Source organism: Amblyomma maculatum, chromosome 10 (genome assembly GCF_055883805.1).
Source record: "Amblyomma maculatum isolate TAMU_Amacu chromosome 10, ASM5588380v1, whole genome shotgun sequence".
Taxonomy (NCBI): domain Eukaryota; kingdom Metazoa; phylum Arthropoda; class Arachnida; order Ixodida; family Ixodidae; genus Amblyomma; species Amblyomma maculatum.
In genome coordinates, this window is record NC_139353.1 from 107730160 (window position 1) to 107748005 (window position 17846).

Sequence of the window (17846 nt, forward strand, 5' to 3'; positions counted from 1 at the left end):
AGGGAAAGATGTGCTCAAACGAGTGAAAAACATGACTGTTGCACCGGGCGTAAAAACATTTTTACGCCCGGTGCGTAAAAAGTTTTTTAAAACAAAATTTCATACAGGAACCCTCCCAGTCAAAACATGGATGGAAGAAAACGGCCTTTTTGTACCTTGGGGCTCAAACTGTCTACTATGTAGGAAACCTGAAACAGTTGAGCACGTGTTCGTGGATTGTTGGGATGCGGTGTTTTACTGGGATGTGTTACAAAGGACACTTAAAAAGACCTGCCATTGACGCCACGTGTAATTCGGTACTTGACGACTGTTAATGATGATTTTCAGTATGACCTCATCATGCTATTGGGCCTTCACAGTATTTGGAGGAGTAGGATGGCTTATAGACACTGTGATGTCAATGCACGATCTGTATGTGATTATTTTGTTGAACAAGTGTATAAACTAAAATAAATTTTGAAATAGCAAGACGCTGATGAGGAGGTCTTGAGTCTGATGGGCGAACTTGTGGTAATGAAAGTCCACTAGACACTGTTGTCAGCCAAGGGGAATGGCAACCAAGATCTTTTACTGATATATTTGCACCAATTCATGCAATAAAGAAAACAAAAATTGGTAGTGCATGATTCCGCGTCCGTACACTGCGGTGGCCGGAAGTAGAATCATAAGCTCCGTCGGAGCGGCGATAGCGGCCGTTGCTGGCCGCGGAAACAGGTTTAGCGCCGAAGAAGATAAGGACTACGAGATCGTTTTGCCTACCCTGCCCACCGGACGTGTTGTGTTAAACACGATGTTTTTGCACGGCGACGTGCGTATGAGGCCCTACAGGGTCGAGGACTTCAGGGATGCCCTCGCTAACGTCGGTGCGCTCCCCGACGTCGTGGCGTTGGGGGCGTACCAAATCAACCATGTGTGGGCGGTAACCATGAACAGCACGGAAGCCGCGAAGAAGCTGGCCGCCTTAAAGGAGCTGGAAGTCAAGGGACGCCGCTGCCTCATATTCGACCCTGAAGACCAGCAGGTGAAGCTACGCCTGCACTGGATGCTACACGGTGTCCAAGACGAGGACATCCGGACTGCTTTCGCGGCGTTCGGAAACGTGACCGAGGTGACGCGGGAGCGTTGGCGCGTCGTTGGAATGAAGGAAAAGGGATCCACCACGAGAACAGTGCTGCTCAAGTTGAAGCCAGGTATGAAGGTGGACGACCTGCCCCACCAGCTTCGCGTCGCCGGCGAGTTGGCTCTCGTGGTGGTTCCCGGGCGGCCGATGCAGTGCCTGCGGTGTCACGGCACAGGCCACGTTCGCCGTGACTGCAAGGTGCCCAGGTGCTCCAAGTGCAGGCGCTATGGACACGCGGACGCGGACTGCGTCCGCACCTACGCGTCAGCGACCGGGCTCGGTGCGAAGGACGACAACAGGGAGCTGATGGACGTCGCCGAGGCTGAGGAAGCAGCAAAGGGTGCCGACGTGCTGGCCAAGGTTCCCGTGTCGCAGGGCACCTCGGTGACTCCGAGTGGCGACGCCCCCCTTGCCGATAAGCCAGAGCTCGCGCCGGCTACGGTGAATTTGCCACAGCCAAGCGAGGAGACCTCAGCGGACGCGGAGAGCCTGCCGGCTCCCAAGGACGCAGAAGCAAAAGAAGTGAGCGAGGTTCACCGGCACAACTGCGGTGGTCGGACGACCACGGCCGCTACCCCTGGGAAACGCCCACATGCCGACACCAGCACCGGCAGAGACAAGGAGGCAACGCCCACTTCCGGGGAACCACCAGCAAAGGCGCCTACAACAAGGAGGGCCACGTTGAAGCTTCGCTCAAACCTTGCGAGCGAGAGGCGGGCCGGCGACACGGCGCCTCTCGAGCACGGCCAGAAGCTCGAGGGGGACGGAGGCGTCTAGCCTTGTGCTAGGCGCGAGAGGTAAGCACCGTGCTTTCGGTCTCTTCTTCTTATTTAAAAAATGGCTCCTGCATCACCGTTGAAGGTCGCCACGCTAAATGTTAGAGGTCTGGCAGGAAAGAGAAAACAAGGCCAGGTGTACCGACTTTTAACGGAGCATGATATTGATGTATTAGCTGTGCAGGAGACGAAAGTTGACGGTGAGGAAGAGACCGAGAGCATGGTGCAACGTTTCACGCCTAGGTTTTTTGCTGTGGTTAGCCACGCTGTAGGCACATCGGCTGGCTGTGTTCTTTTTGTGAAGAAGTTGCCGGGGCTTGAAGTGCTTGGTCATTTTTCTTGTGAGTCGGGCCGGTGTGCACTTCTAGATTTTTCGCTGAATAGCACGGATTGGCGGATTGTCTGTCTCTACGCGCCTAATGTAGCAGATGAAAGGGCGCAGTTTTTCCAAGGCATCCAGCAGTGGCTCTGCACCGATAGACAACTGATCGTCCTAGGTGATTTTAATTGCGTCCTTAGTGCGCGAGACAAGACAAGCCGGCGGCCATACCGAGACGCAAGCACTGAAGTGCTATCGCGAATTGTTGAGGAGTGTAACCTCGAGGATGTGGCAGAGTGTCTCGAGGGAGCCCGCACCGTAAAGCTCACGCATTTCCAGGGTTCGAGCCATGCAAGGCTGGACCGCATTTATGCATCCCTCGACATCTTACCTGAATGCAATAGTTATGAAGTAGAGCCGGTATCGTTTTCAGACCATTGTTTAGTTAAATGTTCTTTTGGATGGGTAAAGAGAGGGAATTCTTTTTCGTGGGAAATGTGGAAATTCAATAATAAACTCTTGCAGGATGAACATTTTACCCGCATAGTAAAAGAAGAAATTGAAAAAATAAACCCAAGTAAAAATATGCACCTTTGGCAACAGTGGGAGCTGTGTAAAGAAACTATAAAAATTAAAGCAATAGAGAGGGCAACCTGTATACGGTTTGAGGAAAAGCAGAAAGAGACGGAGTTAAGGACACTGCTCCGTACGTTGCTTAAACAGGAAGCTCGAGCGCCGGGGAAATGGATTGAAGATATACGGAAAAGAAAGCAACAACTAGAATTGATAGACGAAGATCGTTATCGAGGTGCGTTAGTGAGGGCAAGGGCAGAAGACACAGCTGCAGGGGAGGCGCCATCAAAACGAGCGCTGGGATTAGAAAAAGCAAACGCTCAACGGAACCACATCGACCAAATACATTGGGGCGGTATCTTGGCGGCGGACAACGACCACATCAAAGCAGCGTTCAACGCCCATTACCAAACTCTCTTCGCATCCCACACGGTAGACGCTAACACTTTTAAGAATAAGTTTCTGGCGACAATACCGCGTCTGGACGATGAAGTGAAAGAGAGATTAGAACTAAAGATAACTGAAACAGAAGTGGAGCACGCTATCGACAGTTTAAATGCCGGTAAATCGCCGGGACCGGATGGGTTGAGCGCAGGTTTTTACAAAGAATTTAAGTACGAAATCACACCTATTTTGAACGCAATTTATAACGATGCCTACACATTAAATGCCCTGCCTCCGTCATATGGGTCATCCCACACCGTACTCATTCCTAAAACTGATGAAATAGACAAATTACGCCTGGTAACATCTTACAGACCCATAGCACTTACAAACGTTGAATATAAAATTTTTATGAAGGTTTTGGCCCGAAGGTTGCAAACGGTTATTAAGGATATAGTAGGACCACACCAAACGTGTGGGATAAAAGGGAGGTCAATAGTGACCAACATTCAAAAGGCGCGAAGTGTCCTTGAGTGTTGTGATGACTGGGATGGTCGGGTCGCCATACTTCAGATCGACCTCGAAAAAGCATTCGACTGCGTCGATCACGAAATTTTGTTTTCCCTTTTAGAACATGTGAATGTTGGTTCAGTTATATGTAAGGGTGTGGCCCTGGCGTACCGTAACTGCACGACGAGAGTGATTATTAATAAGAGTCTGGGAGCCCCCATTCGACTGCAGCGTTCGGTGCGACAGGGCTGTCCCCTCAGTCCTCTTTTGTTTTGCATTTATATTGAAACATTGTGCATGAAACTTATGAATAATGTCAACATTAGTGCGTTTAGGTTACAAGCAGCCGAAGTGAAGCTGCTCGCGTATGCAGACGACATCGTTATTTTTACGGTTGACCAGGAGAGTATCACCGAGGCTGTCAAATGTATCCGTGAGTTCTCTCAAGTTACCGGTAGCGGGGTGAACTGGGCCAAGTGCCTTGGGCTCTGGCATGGACAGTGGCCGTCGAAACCAGATCGCTTTGCCAATGTTACGTGGACAGACACACCGACCAAGTACTTGGGCGTCGAGCTGGGTGCCTACCGCGAAAGCGAGCATTATTGGAAAGGGCAAATGACCGAACTACGGGAGAGAGCCGAGAAGTGGAAAGGCGCAAACATGTCGATTTTTGCCAGAGCTACTGTATGCAATCTTTTTTTTATCAGCAAACTTTGGTACGCAATGCAAGTTTTGAGTTGTTCGCGCGTAAACGTACAGAAGTTACACAGGATTTTCGCCGTTTTTGTTTGGGCAGGTAAATGGGAACGCTGCAGCAGGACGAATTTGTTCCGTCGGGTAAAAGACGGCGGTTTGGGACTCGGCCATCTGTTTTTACGGCAGGTGGTCAACCGGTTTTTGTTTTTTCGGGATGCTTCGGACCCTTTCTTACGCACCGTCTGCCAAGTTAGGCTACGGCGCCTACTGCCGGAGTTTGTTGTCTCCACCGAAGAAGCTACGGGTAGGATTTTTGGTTATTACAGGGAGGTCGTCGCTAGTGTAAGACTTCTTTCAGTGCGTTTTTCTAATGAATATTTGTCCACTGTAAAACGAAAAAAGCTGTATCGCGATTTATGTGACATTGTTTTGCCACAACCCTTGTACAGAACCTTATACAGTGGAGGTCCGGGCAGAGATGTCTTGAAGAGAGTAAAGAAAATGCAGGTGTCGCCAGGAGCTAAGACATTTTTCTTTAAATTACACACCGGAACATTATCAGTAAAGAAGTTTTTGGAGGAGAGGGATTTTTTTTTTACCGTGGGGGGCGCACTGTTTAATCTGTAAGCAGCCGGAAACAATAGACCATGTATTTTTGCATTGTTGGGAAGGGGTTTATTTCTGGGATGTTTTGCAACGTACGATAAAGAAAGAATTTCCACTAGACTCCCACGGCATCCGGTATTTAAGCATTGATAATGAAGATGGCGTTCCGTATGATTTAATCATGCTCATGGGCCTCCACTCTATATGGCGCTCCAGAATGGCGGGCTATCACTGCGACAGGGATGCTCGACCCGCTAGAATATACTTTCGAGAAAGTGTGAATTGGTTTATTGCCATACAGAAAGTGGCTGCTGAACCTCCCGAATGGCTCTCAAGGGTAGAGCCTTTGCTGTCGTTGCGGGAGTTTTAATGTACTGAGACGAAGCCAGCCTGACATTGGTTGATGATGACCTTCCAATATGTACTTTGTTTTGTGTTATTCGTGTTGTGTTCTTGTGAAATGGTATGAACCAAAGCCAGGAAATAAAGAAAAAAAAAATTGGTAGTGCAGTGGATTAACACCACTCATCTCTGCACTGAGGCCACTTAAACATCCGTTCGACTCCTGTGTTGGAAACCTTTTTCTTAATATTTTTTTTTTGCAATTGCCTTCACAGTAATTATATCCTGCCTTCAGTGAGTGTATGTTACATTTAGGTTCCTACGGGATATGGTTTGGCAATCCGCATCCGGGATCGCCCGACCGCTAAACCTGAAGGGTATATACTTGGGCTAGTTGGTAGATGATGAAAGGGAAAAAAATCTAGCACACCAACACAAGGACAGAGAGGGCAGTGTGTGTCGGCTTTCTCTATCCTTGCCTTGATGCGCTAGATTTTGTTCCCTTCGACTAAACCTGGTAGCCATCTCTCGCAGCTGGTATGACATCATAGCGAGCAGGGCGCCTCTAGCGGGAGAACCACCGGGCGGCGTGGCACGATCCGGGATCGCCCGAAGGCACGACTTAGTAGCCCATCTCTCACTGCGGGTATGACGTAATAGGTAATGCATGGTTGACGCTTAAAGGTCAAATGTGGCATGGTCCGGGATTATGCGAAAGGCCGTTCATGGGCGTAATATTGCTTTCGCAATAAAAATGACAGGGTCTCTGAGATGTCGCTTAGAGATCCTAATAGCAAAATCCTATCCTTCCTTTCCTATCCTTTGCCACTCATCTTTTCCTTTTATCGGCATTCGTTGCTGTGCTATATATAATTGTAAATCGTTTACAGATTGGGCGAAGCGCATTATTCGTCGCACTTTCGCCGGCACACCATAGCTCTTGTCGCGTGGCATTCCTTGCCACCTACGCGTTAAAATTTGGGATTGCAGATGGCAGGAATGCGACATGGAGAAGATATCTCGCACACAGATCCAACGCTACCAAATAGGAGGCTTCGACAGACCTCGCGCGCGGGATTTCATTTCATGACCGTAAAAAAATATAAACATAGCTTATCTCTGCTATGCCTGGATATACGTAGCAAAAATCAGTAACTACTTTGGGATCAGAAGTTAATTTCACCAGTTTGCTGCACCGTTCGCCAGTAGCTAAACTGGTTGGTTGGTTTGTGGGGTTTAACGTCCCAAAGCAACTCAGGCTATGAGAGACGCCGTAGTGGAGGACTCCGGAAATTTCGACCACCTGGGGTTCTTAACGTGCACTGACATCGCACAGCACACGGGCGCCTTGCTTTTCGCCTCCATCGAAAAGATGCCGCCGAGGCCGGGATTCGATCCCGCGTCCTTGGGAACAGTAGTCGACCAACCAAGTAGCTAAACTATCCTTGGCTGCCATGTCGAGCGCGTCTAAGTTCAACGGCGTTCAATAATGCGTTTACAGGAAAGGAAAGGTGCAGCATTTGTCACTCGCGGAAGGAAAGAAGCGCCGCCCTGAGGTGTTGGAGCGCACACGTTCCCGCTTGGTCCTTACAGCTGACGGCAGATGGGGGACGTCACATCCTTGACGTCACCCTAATTGAGTGATTTAACTTTTTTAGTCTGTGGTACTTTCAAATTGCGTGCCAATCGCAGTATCTGTCACGGAATCCCGCTATCATTCTCACAGTAGACAAGCGGAATTATGAAAAGCGTTTCATCACCCGAGGCGTGGCACAGCGGTAAAGTGCCTTCCGGATTCAAGGGATGGAGGTTTGATTCCCGGATGATTGATTGATTTACAGGAAGGGAAAGGCGCGGTAACTCTATCACTTGTATTTTGTGGACACCTCAACCGCGTCATAGGGGAAGGAGACTAAGCCACTGCCAATTATGTTTAATGATCAGGAGTCGCACACCTCTTAAGCATTGCTAGGCAACGCCGGCAGGGCTTAGCAATGGGGCTGCGCAACTGATGATGATGATGGTGACAACAACTTTATTTTCCACCAGATTAGGAGGCCCCTAATTTCCGCCCCCGGCACGCAGGCGTAAGGGACGGGAGCAGAGACCTCCGCGATCAGAAGCAGGCTGCGCAACTGTTCTTAGCGGTGACGTCAATCGGTCCCGGAATACGGTATACGCGAAGCTCAGCTCCGACCCTCGTAGTGAAGCTTTTCGCTTCAAAACCTTTCTCCTTAAAAAGGCGATGTCTGAATATAATTTTTCTGAGATACTTCAAGTGCGCACAAAAAGAAGCAGGACAGATACTGTGCTCATCCTTTCCTGATTCTGCACTGCTTCCTAACTTACTGTGCTAGAGCCCACATGTAATCTGTGATCATTAACGCATAGAATTTATTCCGGAACCAATTGCAACCAGTTTTAGCAAAACACAGGCAATATCGAGTGATTGGATATAACATTGTTTATCATAGGCGGTTTGTTTTAAAACGCCGTGGCTGATATCAACCGGTGTAAAGCAGCCATTATTAAAGGCAACTCTGATATTAAGACTACACGAGACAAACAGGTCCATTATCGCAGCTTTTAGGAATGGCACGGCCGATATCTGAAGAACGCGCAAAAACAGGTCCATTTATGCGATCTAAAAACGGTCATTTATTTTTTTTTTGCCATGACTAGGCCACCATTTGGCGAACATCTGAAACTTAATTCATGCATATGTGTTGTGGATTGGCATAAGCTTTGTCGGGAAAGCGGCGGTAACGTTGGGCGTTTGTAGGTCAACCGTCTGCCGATATATTTCCCATATTGGTACTTGTCCTATGCGGCAGAATGGTTAGCATTTGGCTGACATCTAAGGATTCATTGTCAATCTTACATGCATTGGTGTAGTGGTCGGGCTAACGTGGGCGTAGGGTGGGGTGTGGCAACGCATTGATCCGTAGGTGAAATCAAACCTGCTTCGGTAACTTGGACAGTGCCTTGTCTGACGGTTAAAATATTTTATATCGCATCGCGCCAAACTTGTTTTAGAGAACCTGCACTGTCCAGTTTAAATCGTACACCGGTGCCACCTGGCATCTATTAGTCTGAACAGGTTTAAACCGAACAAGGATTATGTCTAGTCGAAATGACCATTTCAGCTATAGATCTCAATAGAGAAGGACCGCTGCATTATCTAGCTCATTTACTAGATAGACAATGTCCGAATTAGCTCTAACCAGCCGAATTCGTCTTAATGGAACTGATTCCGGATAGCCATTTTATTAACTCAAGCCATACCTTTCGGTGAAAGACACCCGGAAGAACAATGCCGCATCATGCCAGCGCGCTACATAAGCATAAAAACATTCACAGTATGCGTAATTACATTTTACTGCATTTGGTTTACGCGTTGTGTCACAAAATCCTCGAAGCTGTAAAGACATAGAAGTGTTGTCCTAACAAATACATAGGCATGCCACATTTGCGCGTTCTCTCACGCAATCGCTGGCGATGTAACTTCAATCTGCATCTGAAGAAGGGCTTTGAGCAAAGGAAGGTGCGTCATAACTTTTGGCTGGACGCCACAAAAGGGTACACCTCACTCGGTCGGGTTAAGGTCATAGACTTTCGTATGTGCAAAAACCGTATACAGTTACGTGGGCATTGGGTGATGCACTGCATTTTAACGCGATAGCGTGCAGGAGCTCGTGTCGCAGAAAAGCCGGTGTCGTCGGCGTCGGCGGCGTTGGCCGTGAGCGATAAATCCCGGCATGCACTTCATAAATAAAAAGCAACTTCCAAGATGGGCTGGGTGAGAATCGAACCAGGGTCTCCGGAGTGTGAGACGGAGACGCTACCACTCAGCCACGAGTTTTTTTTTCTTTATTCGGTCATCACCAACACAAAACAAAGCCAACAAAAACGCGCTACAAACAGAATGCCCACAGCAGAGCGGTTACCACAAGCATGACACTTAATACAGAAGCCGGCAGGCTCATACGAGTTGCCTTTGTCAAGTTAAAATTCCTTCAGCTCGCATAGTGGTTCGACTCTTGAAATCCAGTCTGGCACAGTGGTCTTCAATTTGTGCATTTCAACCAATGCGTGTATACTCTCGCGAAAGTAGAGCCTTGCAGGGCGGGCGTCAGTGTCACAGTGAAAACCCGCCATTCTGGACCGCCATAGACTGTGCAGGCCTATTCGCGTACGCTGATGATTTGGCAGTGTTTTGTGCGAACAAAGAAAGTATTTGCGCCACAGTTAGAGTTGTGAAAGATTTTAGTGCGACCACAGGAAGTCCAGTAAACTGGGGAAAGTGTCTTGGCTTCTGGCACGGGGCGTGGACATCAACGCCTGAGTTTTTGTCAACGTTACATGGGTTACAACACCCGTGAAGTATTTGGGCGTACCTCTAGAATTCTATGAAGGCAGCAAGCCATTTTGGCGCGCCCAAGTTCAGGAAATACGGGAGAAGGTTGACAAGTGGAAAGGAGTGCCGCTGTCTATCTTTGCACGAGCCACTGTGTGTAATTTATTTTTTGTTGCCAAGGTGTGGTACGTCATGCAAGCACTTCATTGTTTTAGGTTGAGTGTTCAAAAGCTACACCGAATCTTTGCTGTGTTTGTATGGGCATCAAGCTGGGAAATATGTAGTCGGGATAACCTGTTCCGGCCAATTAAAGACGGAGGTCTCGCGCTTGCTCACTTATTTGTGCGGCAGCTTGTAAACAGATTTATTTTCTTTCGCGACGTTACCGACCCCTTTTTGCGCACTGTGTGCCAAATGAGGCTCGCGTTGGCGTTGCCCAATTTCGTTGTTGCTACGGAAAGCATGCCAGGGCGTCTTTCGAGTTTTTTCAAAGAGGTTGTCAGCAGTGTTCGAATTCTGTCAGCTCGCTTCTCGACAGAATACTTAAGTTCAGTGAAAAGAAGAACCTGTATAAAGCTGTTTGTGACGACTTCTTCTCTGTTTCTGTGTACAGAGCCTTATATAGCGGCACTCAGCCACGAGTTCGATGCTTGAAAGCGGTACAAAAGCGCTTCAAGTGAATGCGATGTTGGCTTAGAAACGTGCCGTAGAACGTTATACTGCGGTGTATATCGGTAATTATGAGCATGTTACTTACAGAAGTCGCAGTTACACGAGTAGCGAAGTACGTTTCCGCTACATTTCTTCTGCGCTCTGCGCACATGCAGAGCCATCTTGCGGCAAACACAGAAGAACCTCTCCTCGCAATGTGCGGCGCTGCCCCGACACATGGCGCGCCACTCGAACCTGACGTTTCGCCGTGCACCCTCACGGGTTGTAGAATCAAGCGTCTTTCCTTTCTTTAGATCAGTATCTTCGCTCACCCGCTTCTCCCCTTCGGGCCACGCGGGGACCGGTGCGAGGATGCCCCAATACCCTTGCGTTTAATAAGTTTTCTCGCTCTCTCCCCTTCCAACATCCAGCGTGCGTCACTCGAACAGTGGTGTTTAGGCGACGCGGCTCCCCTTTCCGCTCACAGCGCGATTGCTAGGTGCAGCGTCTGATGCCGGACGCCTCTGACGTGATCGCTGCGCCGTAGCGCTTCTGCTGGGAAAGCGTCCCCTGCGATGTGTGCCGAGCTTCTTCCGAGGAATCATGCTTCTGCGTGGTGCTCCCAAGCGAGATAGAGGGCGATCCCATCAAGGCGTCAGCCCTATGATCGCGTCCGCCTTCATGGCGCGTCGCTGCCCTGCTTTCTCCCTCCGAGACACCGAGTTCTTTGGTTCATTCTGCTTAATAATAAATAAATAATTAGTTCACAGGAAGGGAAAGGCACAGTATCTGTCACACTTGTGTCTGTGGACACCTGAACCGCGCCGTAAGGGAAGAGAGGAAGGTGGGAGTTAAAGTGGAAAGAGAGAAAGAGGAGCCGTAGTGGAGGGCTACGGAGTAATTTCGACCACCTGGGGATCTTTAACGTGCTCGAAATTACTCCGTAGCCCTCCACTACGGCTCCTCTTTCTCTCTTTCCACTTTAACTCCCACCTTCCTCTCTTTCCTTACGGCGCGATTCAGGCTTGCTCAGGCGCACGTTTCGTTGCCGCGCCGCACGCTGCGTTGCTCGGCGCTCACCGCGTGATTCGTGAGTGCAAAGTCCGACGCGGGGCGCCTCATCAGTGATTGCTGCGCCGTAGCGCATTGTCTTACACTCCTTGGCAGGTCGACGGGTGTTGTATTGCAGGGCCTTGCGCGCTCGCTCTTGAGACGCGTGTGATGGAAGCGGCGCCGTCTACCAGTGCCGGTAGCGCTACAGTGTCTTGCTCATCAGTGTCTTCCTCGCCGGCGAGCACTGATAGACCATATCCGTCAACTGGTGGTGCGAACGAGGTGCAAATAACGCTATCGCGTTCCACTCTAGAAGGCGAAGCTTAAGCGTCCTCCAAATTTTGAATCCTTTATTTCAATAAAATTTGAAGGTGAGAATGCAGATTTGAAAACGTATAGAGCTTCCTCTACAGTCCAATCTTCAGGTGTAGTTTGACGATATCACTAAATTGTTGTTGACAAAATAGGCGTCTAATTTAAATGTAGCATTTGACAGTTCTTATTAATAATAGAAACTTATTTTCCTATTTAACAGCATAAATTTTAAACATGTCTTACAATTACTCCAAAAATAACAAACGGATTTAATGGTTGATGCAACCAATCAAATGAAAAATCCACGCAATTATTTAACTGAACCGCTTATTGCAGAATAAAATTAAATATTACAATCGCTCAGATGTTGTTGGTGCATTGGAGCGTTTGCTATAGGGGCATTTATGGCCTGATGTCAGGATGTCTGGCTTTGTTGGCTGCAGTGAACTACTATATTCATGGTGCCTCCTCTGTCGTTCCTCTATGGTTATTGCTCCCCTTGCTAGTATCGCACCTTTCGTTGTTCTCCCATGTATGTACTACAGTGCGTGTGTGTGTATATACAAGTACTTATGTATGGAAGACAATACATTCCCTCTACTCTTCATGTTTATTGCCCTTCAAAATTATATATATCATCATTACGCATTGCCAAATTTTATTATGTATAAATACTGATTTTCGGCGTATTTGTTTGTTAGGATGTATTTTATGTGCATTTTCCTTTGTTGTTAATCATGTGCATTTCCTGTTTTGGTTATTTGACGCCGCTCATCTCAATGTCTAATAAAACATTTGCTGAACAAGCACAAGCTCTCTACGCATGCGCGCATAATGCACTGCGGGATGTTTGCGACCGGTATGCATTTTGGTAGTTTATCGGCCAGTGCGACGGTTGGAGCCATGCGGCCGGTTGCTTCGCTCGTCACTTTACTGCGGCGCTGTTATCTCCGCGTGCCGATGCGCCGCCGTGGGGGGCTTCAAACAAAAAGCCAGAAAACGTGGGATTTCTTAGATTCCCCGAGGAATCACCGCACGCAGCTACAAGGGCAAGATGGGTGCAGGCGATTTTCCGTGTGATTGTTGATGGAACTTCGTGGCAGCGAACAGCCAACTCGCGTGTCTGCATCGACTGCTTTGTGACACGTAAGATATCCGTTTCTGCTTACTTGCACTTCCGAGAAGCAGCTGTAGTGCGAAACAGGCTGCGACGCCTCGGCTGTTCGTTTGCTGATGTGTAGCAGAAGTTTCTACATGAAGAAATGAGCGGAAACTGCTCGGGCCTGTCTCCTAGCACCATGGGGATGGGAAACCTGTCGGGCTAGTTGGTTCAACAGACCCAAACAACGGCGCGAATGAGGCAGGGAGGGCGTAGAAGCATACAAACGCTGCGTTTGTATGAGTGTTTGCCTATTCGCCGTCCGTGTCTGCAAGGTTCGTGCTGCTCTTTCTTTGCATCTATATTATCACCGCCGCATGTTAATAGAAGGGAGCCGAAAAGAGAGGGTAAAAGAGGACGAAAGGTAAATGGTAGAAGGCATGTTCGCCCTCGGGATTGTGCGCGCGTCGCTCCATTGCGTTCGCCGAAACGATAGGGAAGCGCACCTGTAGTTTGCTCCCACTACACCAGCGCCGCCTCCTTCCTCTGGCGGACATTTCTGAACTGCTGGTCGGGGACGTCGCCGGGCGAGCGCATTGAACCACCCACGTCCCGACTGGTACGGACGCTGCTCGCGCTGTTGGCACCCTCTCCTTCATTGTATGCACGCGCCGTCTCACTCGCAGGTGCGCAAAAGAGATGTTGCTGGTCGCTGCGAGTCTGGCAGGCATTTCACAGCGTTGAGAGAGGGAAAAACGTTATTGTGTCCAGGGGTGCGGAATGGCCCCTCTTGGTTCATTTTATTAAAAGCACACAACAGCACCATGCTTGCAGTGTCACAGAATGCCAGCCGTGCAAGTGCATTCGCCACTGCTTTTAAGCGGCTGCTTTGGAGAGCATAGCCATGAATGCTAAAGAAGATGGTCATGATGAAACTTCTTTTTCGCACAATTTACGAGTACAGAGAAAGAGGAGACGCCCCCATAATTTTTTGCCATGAACGGCTTCCAACTAGACTAGACTTTTATCTAATTGAAAAAGTATGACATTATTTATTGCAGAAACAATTATTTACCAAACTTTTGCACGGAATCATAGAATTTAGTTAATCATTTCTCCATTATCGTTATTTACTGACGAGTGTTCATGAGGCCGAATGCAGTTTCGAAAAAAAATTTTGAAAAGTCAAAATGTTTGTCATCCATATCAGTGAGCATTCGCTTATGATCGATGGCTCTGCAGATAGGTTGTCTTGAGGGTACGCGTGTGCTGTCATAGCATGAAATAAATAAGCAACCGCTTTTCTCTATGGCACTTAATTACCAAGCTTACATTTTTCTTTTAACCATAAGCGAGCAGTTGGTAGGCATATTCGGTGGATGGTCTCGTCTTTCCCTTCAGCCTCGCATATCGCCTTCAGGACTCTTAATTTGAGTTAAAATAAAGGTAAATTTCATTATTATTAGCAAAAAAGTATCAAAATGCAATTTATTAAGTCAGCTAAGTTTCGTGCACCACACTGAGCCATCGAATAAAATTTTGCATTGTGAAGACGACTATATAAAAAAGAGATTTACTTTCCGCGTTGTAAACTGTTTTGCCGCTTAATTACTTGCGGCACTAAAAGCGCCGTTAACACAATGGCGTTTTCGTCAATTTGCCTCACGGAGGGGACATGATCCAGATGTTTTTTTTCCGCGTTTGCACAGAAAACTTTTCCTGATTCTCTGAAGAATGCGCCTGCGTAAACGTTCAAGCATTAAGGGGAAAGCACGCGACTGCACAAACAGATATGCAGCAGCCCAGCACGTGCAGAACTGGCCCCTTTCAAGAGCCACTCGCGCCGCTGTTCAATGGGAGTGGGAACCGGCCTGACCGGTCAATTATCTGGACGCCGCCGAAGAGGGCGCTTTTCACTGGCGCTTGAAGCGCCCCCCTGCGAAGCTGCAGTCCCCTATAGCTTCAGAACACCGGATACTTTCTGCGTAGGAGCAACTCCCATGCTAATGCAGTCGCCTCTACCACTTTTTTTGCAGTGGATTGTGCCCATTTCAGGACATCGCAGTATAGTAGACTATATACTAGTGGTCGGCTTACTCAGCGAAACTCTCATGCGTTCGCTAGCAAGCCTGCCCCCACAGCGCGGTATCAGGTTGTAGATCGTGCGCCTCAATAACAACTATGGCCACGCCGGGTTGGCACAGTAGTTACGGTGCTCGACTACTGTTCCCAAGGGCACGGGATCGAATCGCGGCCCCGGCGGTGGCTTTTCGATGGAGGCGAAAAGCAAGGCGCGCCGTGCGCTGTGCGATGTCAGTGCACGTTAAAGACGCCAGGTGGTCGAAATTTCAGGAGTTCGCCACTACGGCATCTCTCATAGGCGCCGAAGATGGCTGGCTGACAGGCGGTTCTTTTCGCTTCTCTTGCTACTTCGCTTTTATAAGAATTTCCGGGTGTCTTGGTACCCATGTTACTCGGAGGAGCCCGGTAAGACCTGGGAGAATCTCCGAGTGGCCTCCTTCCTGGCGGGCCGTGCCCTTGGATCGCTTTTTTCCCCGTTCTGGTCTCTGGCTGCTGGCTGGTTAGGCCTACCGGCTGCCTGTTTGGCCATGGCCGACGAGGCTGTTCCAGGCAGCCCACCGTCTCTGTGCGATGCGTTCTCATGTCGGGCGGCTCATAACACCGCCGCGGACCAGACGTCGTACCACCCCGACGTCCTTGCACCTCCTGGTGCGCTTCGTGAGTCCCACCCTGCCTCCACCTCCGCCAGTCTCCATTTGGAACCCGACATCTCTGAGCATTCGGGGCTCCTGGGCCTTCCGCCGCGGACAACTCCGCACTCGGAGTCGCCGCAATCTAACCGCTTGGAGCTTGGTACAGACACGGACGCCATGAGGGTCCATGAGCAGATCGTTGCGGCAATTCTGGACAAAGATAACAGGATTGCTCACGGAACTAGGGCCGTCCTTTTGCCTCGGGTCTGTACCCTGTACTGACACACTGCGCACTTCATTGCGTGTGAGGTCGCTGAGCTGAATCATTCAGAAACGCTCCGGACCTCTTTGGCAACTTTCCAACACTCCGAGAGGAGGCGAGCACCTCATTATGGCGCTAGATCTAAAAGGCGCGTTTGATAACGTGTCTCACGAGGCAATCCTTTCCGAATGCATTAATCTAAACTGCGGCGAACGCACCTTCCGATACGTCAAGAATTTTTTGTCCAACCGAATGGCAACAATAGGAATGGGTGACATGAGATCGAATCTTCAAGACATTCCAAACAAGTCACGCCACAGGGATCGGTCATCTCTTCAACATCGCCATGATTAGAATCGCAAGGGCTCTGCAACTGGTTCCGAACATTGGATACACCTTCTATGCTGACGACAACCACCGGCTCTCTAGGTCAAAAAGAAGAAACACTTGAAGCAGCAGCAACCTGCGTGGAAACAGAGGCCTTTCTATGCGGACCCCAATGCTCCCTAGATAAATCTGAAGTCATCCGCATACGTGGGTACCACTATACATGACCAGGCAATCTTAGCATCCTCCTGCATAGGGTCCCAAATCCGGGAAGTGCCACTTATACGAATCCTGGGTCTCTGGCTCCAAAGTGATAGAAAAGTAGACCACGTGCTCCACCTCCTCAAGAATACAACACAGCAGATCTCTAAAATGATCCGCCGGGTGGCCAGGAGGAGGAGGAAGATGAGAAGGAAAGGCAGGGAGGTTAACCGGTAAAGGAACTGGTTTGATGCCTTGCACTGGGGGAGAGGGGTAGGTAGGTACAAAAGTTGTTGGTGAGAGAGGGATGGGTGATGACAGTAGTCACATCACAGACATGTCACATCACATCACATAACAGTCACATCACGTAACATAAAGAATTATAGCCTTTCGTTCAGTCCTGTGCTTTTCATAAAGAGGATCAGTGCCTGGGAGGCCTTCACCGCAGATGATCGCCGTGGCCAGGGACCTAGGATCTTAATTTCAGGTAGTGGGCGTCCATCTAGACGCTCCAGCGCATGGCATAAACACTGTCTTTCCTCGCTGTATATGGGGCACTCACAAAGAATGTGGCCTATAGTCTCGTCGCACCCGCAGTTTGTACATGCAGGGCTATTTGCCATACCTATCACAAAAGAATAAGAGTTTGTAAATGCTACACCAACCCACAGGCGGCACAGCAAAGTTTCTTCACATCGGAGTAGGCCAGGTGGAAGCCGGAGCTTCAGGTCAGGGTCCAGGGATTTTAAGCGGCAGTTCGCAAACTGGTCAGAATTCCACAAGGAGAGCGTCTGTTCCCGCGCAAGTGCGCGAAGCCTGCCCGCTGCGTCTGCCCTGGAAAATGGAATCAGTACACAATCGCCGTCTTGGTGGGCTCTTCGTGCGACCTCGTCCACCCGGAGATTGCCCGCTATGCCGCTGTGTCCTGGAAGCCATTGGTAGATGATGTCATGTCCTCCATTTATGGCATAGTGATGAAGTTATCGTATTTCCGCGGCGAGTTGCTCATGGGCTCCACGGCGAAGAGCCGCTTTTAAGGCTTGTAGAGCTGCTGTTGAATCTGTGAAAATTACATTCCCCTTCTCCCACTCTGTCTGCTCAAGAAACGGCAACTTACCACCGCCTGCAAACTAATACCTTTCTTACACCATTTCTCCTAAACCTCTGGTACCCCTCCCTTTACTCCCCTGACTGCCCATATTGCGGTGACAGGGCAAAGCTTTACCACACGATTTGGGTGTGTCAAGTTACCCCTTGTCTGAGTCTTCTCCCCCACCCCTTCATGGAAGATTGGGAGGCCGACCTGCAGGATCCAAGCCCGGAGCGCCAGCAATAGCTGGCTCGCCGCGCTGTTACTGCCGCCAGGGCCAACGGGACCCTGGACTGAGGGTCCCCCCCTCCCCCCCCCCCATTGCTGACTAAACAAATAAAGATGTTTTGTCCTCCTATTATACGAAGAATAAAAGGGTATCACATACTTGACAAATCATTCCCCATCAATATGCTGGATATCTCTCTGAGCACAGAATATCTTCTAG

The 17846-nt window shown here is 49.2% G+C and overlaps 1 protein-coding gene across 1 annotated transcript; it reads left to right on the plus strand.

Moving 5' to 3' along the window:
* The first annotated feature begins 622 nt into the window (after positions 1-622).
* Positions 623-15797, plus strand: LOC146177208 (uncharacterized). Its single transcript, XM_084581490.1, has 2 exons — positions 623-1504; positions 15246-15797. Exons 1-2 carry the CDS (start codon positions 623-625, stop codon positions 15795-15797), a joined length of 1434 nt encoding a protein of 477 aa, XP_084437616.1.
* Positions 15798-17846: the final 2049 nt, after the last annotated feature.

Coding starts and splice junctions, on each gene's coding strand:
- LOC146177208 (XM_084581490.1), top strand. CDS start 623: ATGATTCCGCGTCCGTACACTGCGGTGGCCGGAAGTAGAATCATAAGC. Junction 1,505..15,245: donor CCGTGTCGCAGGGCACCTCG/GTGACTCCGAGT, acceptor CGCTTTTATAAG/AATTTCCGGGTGTCTTGGTA.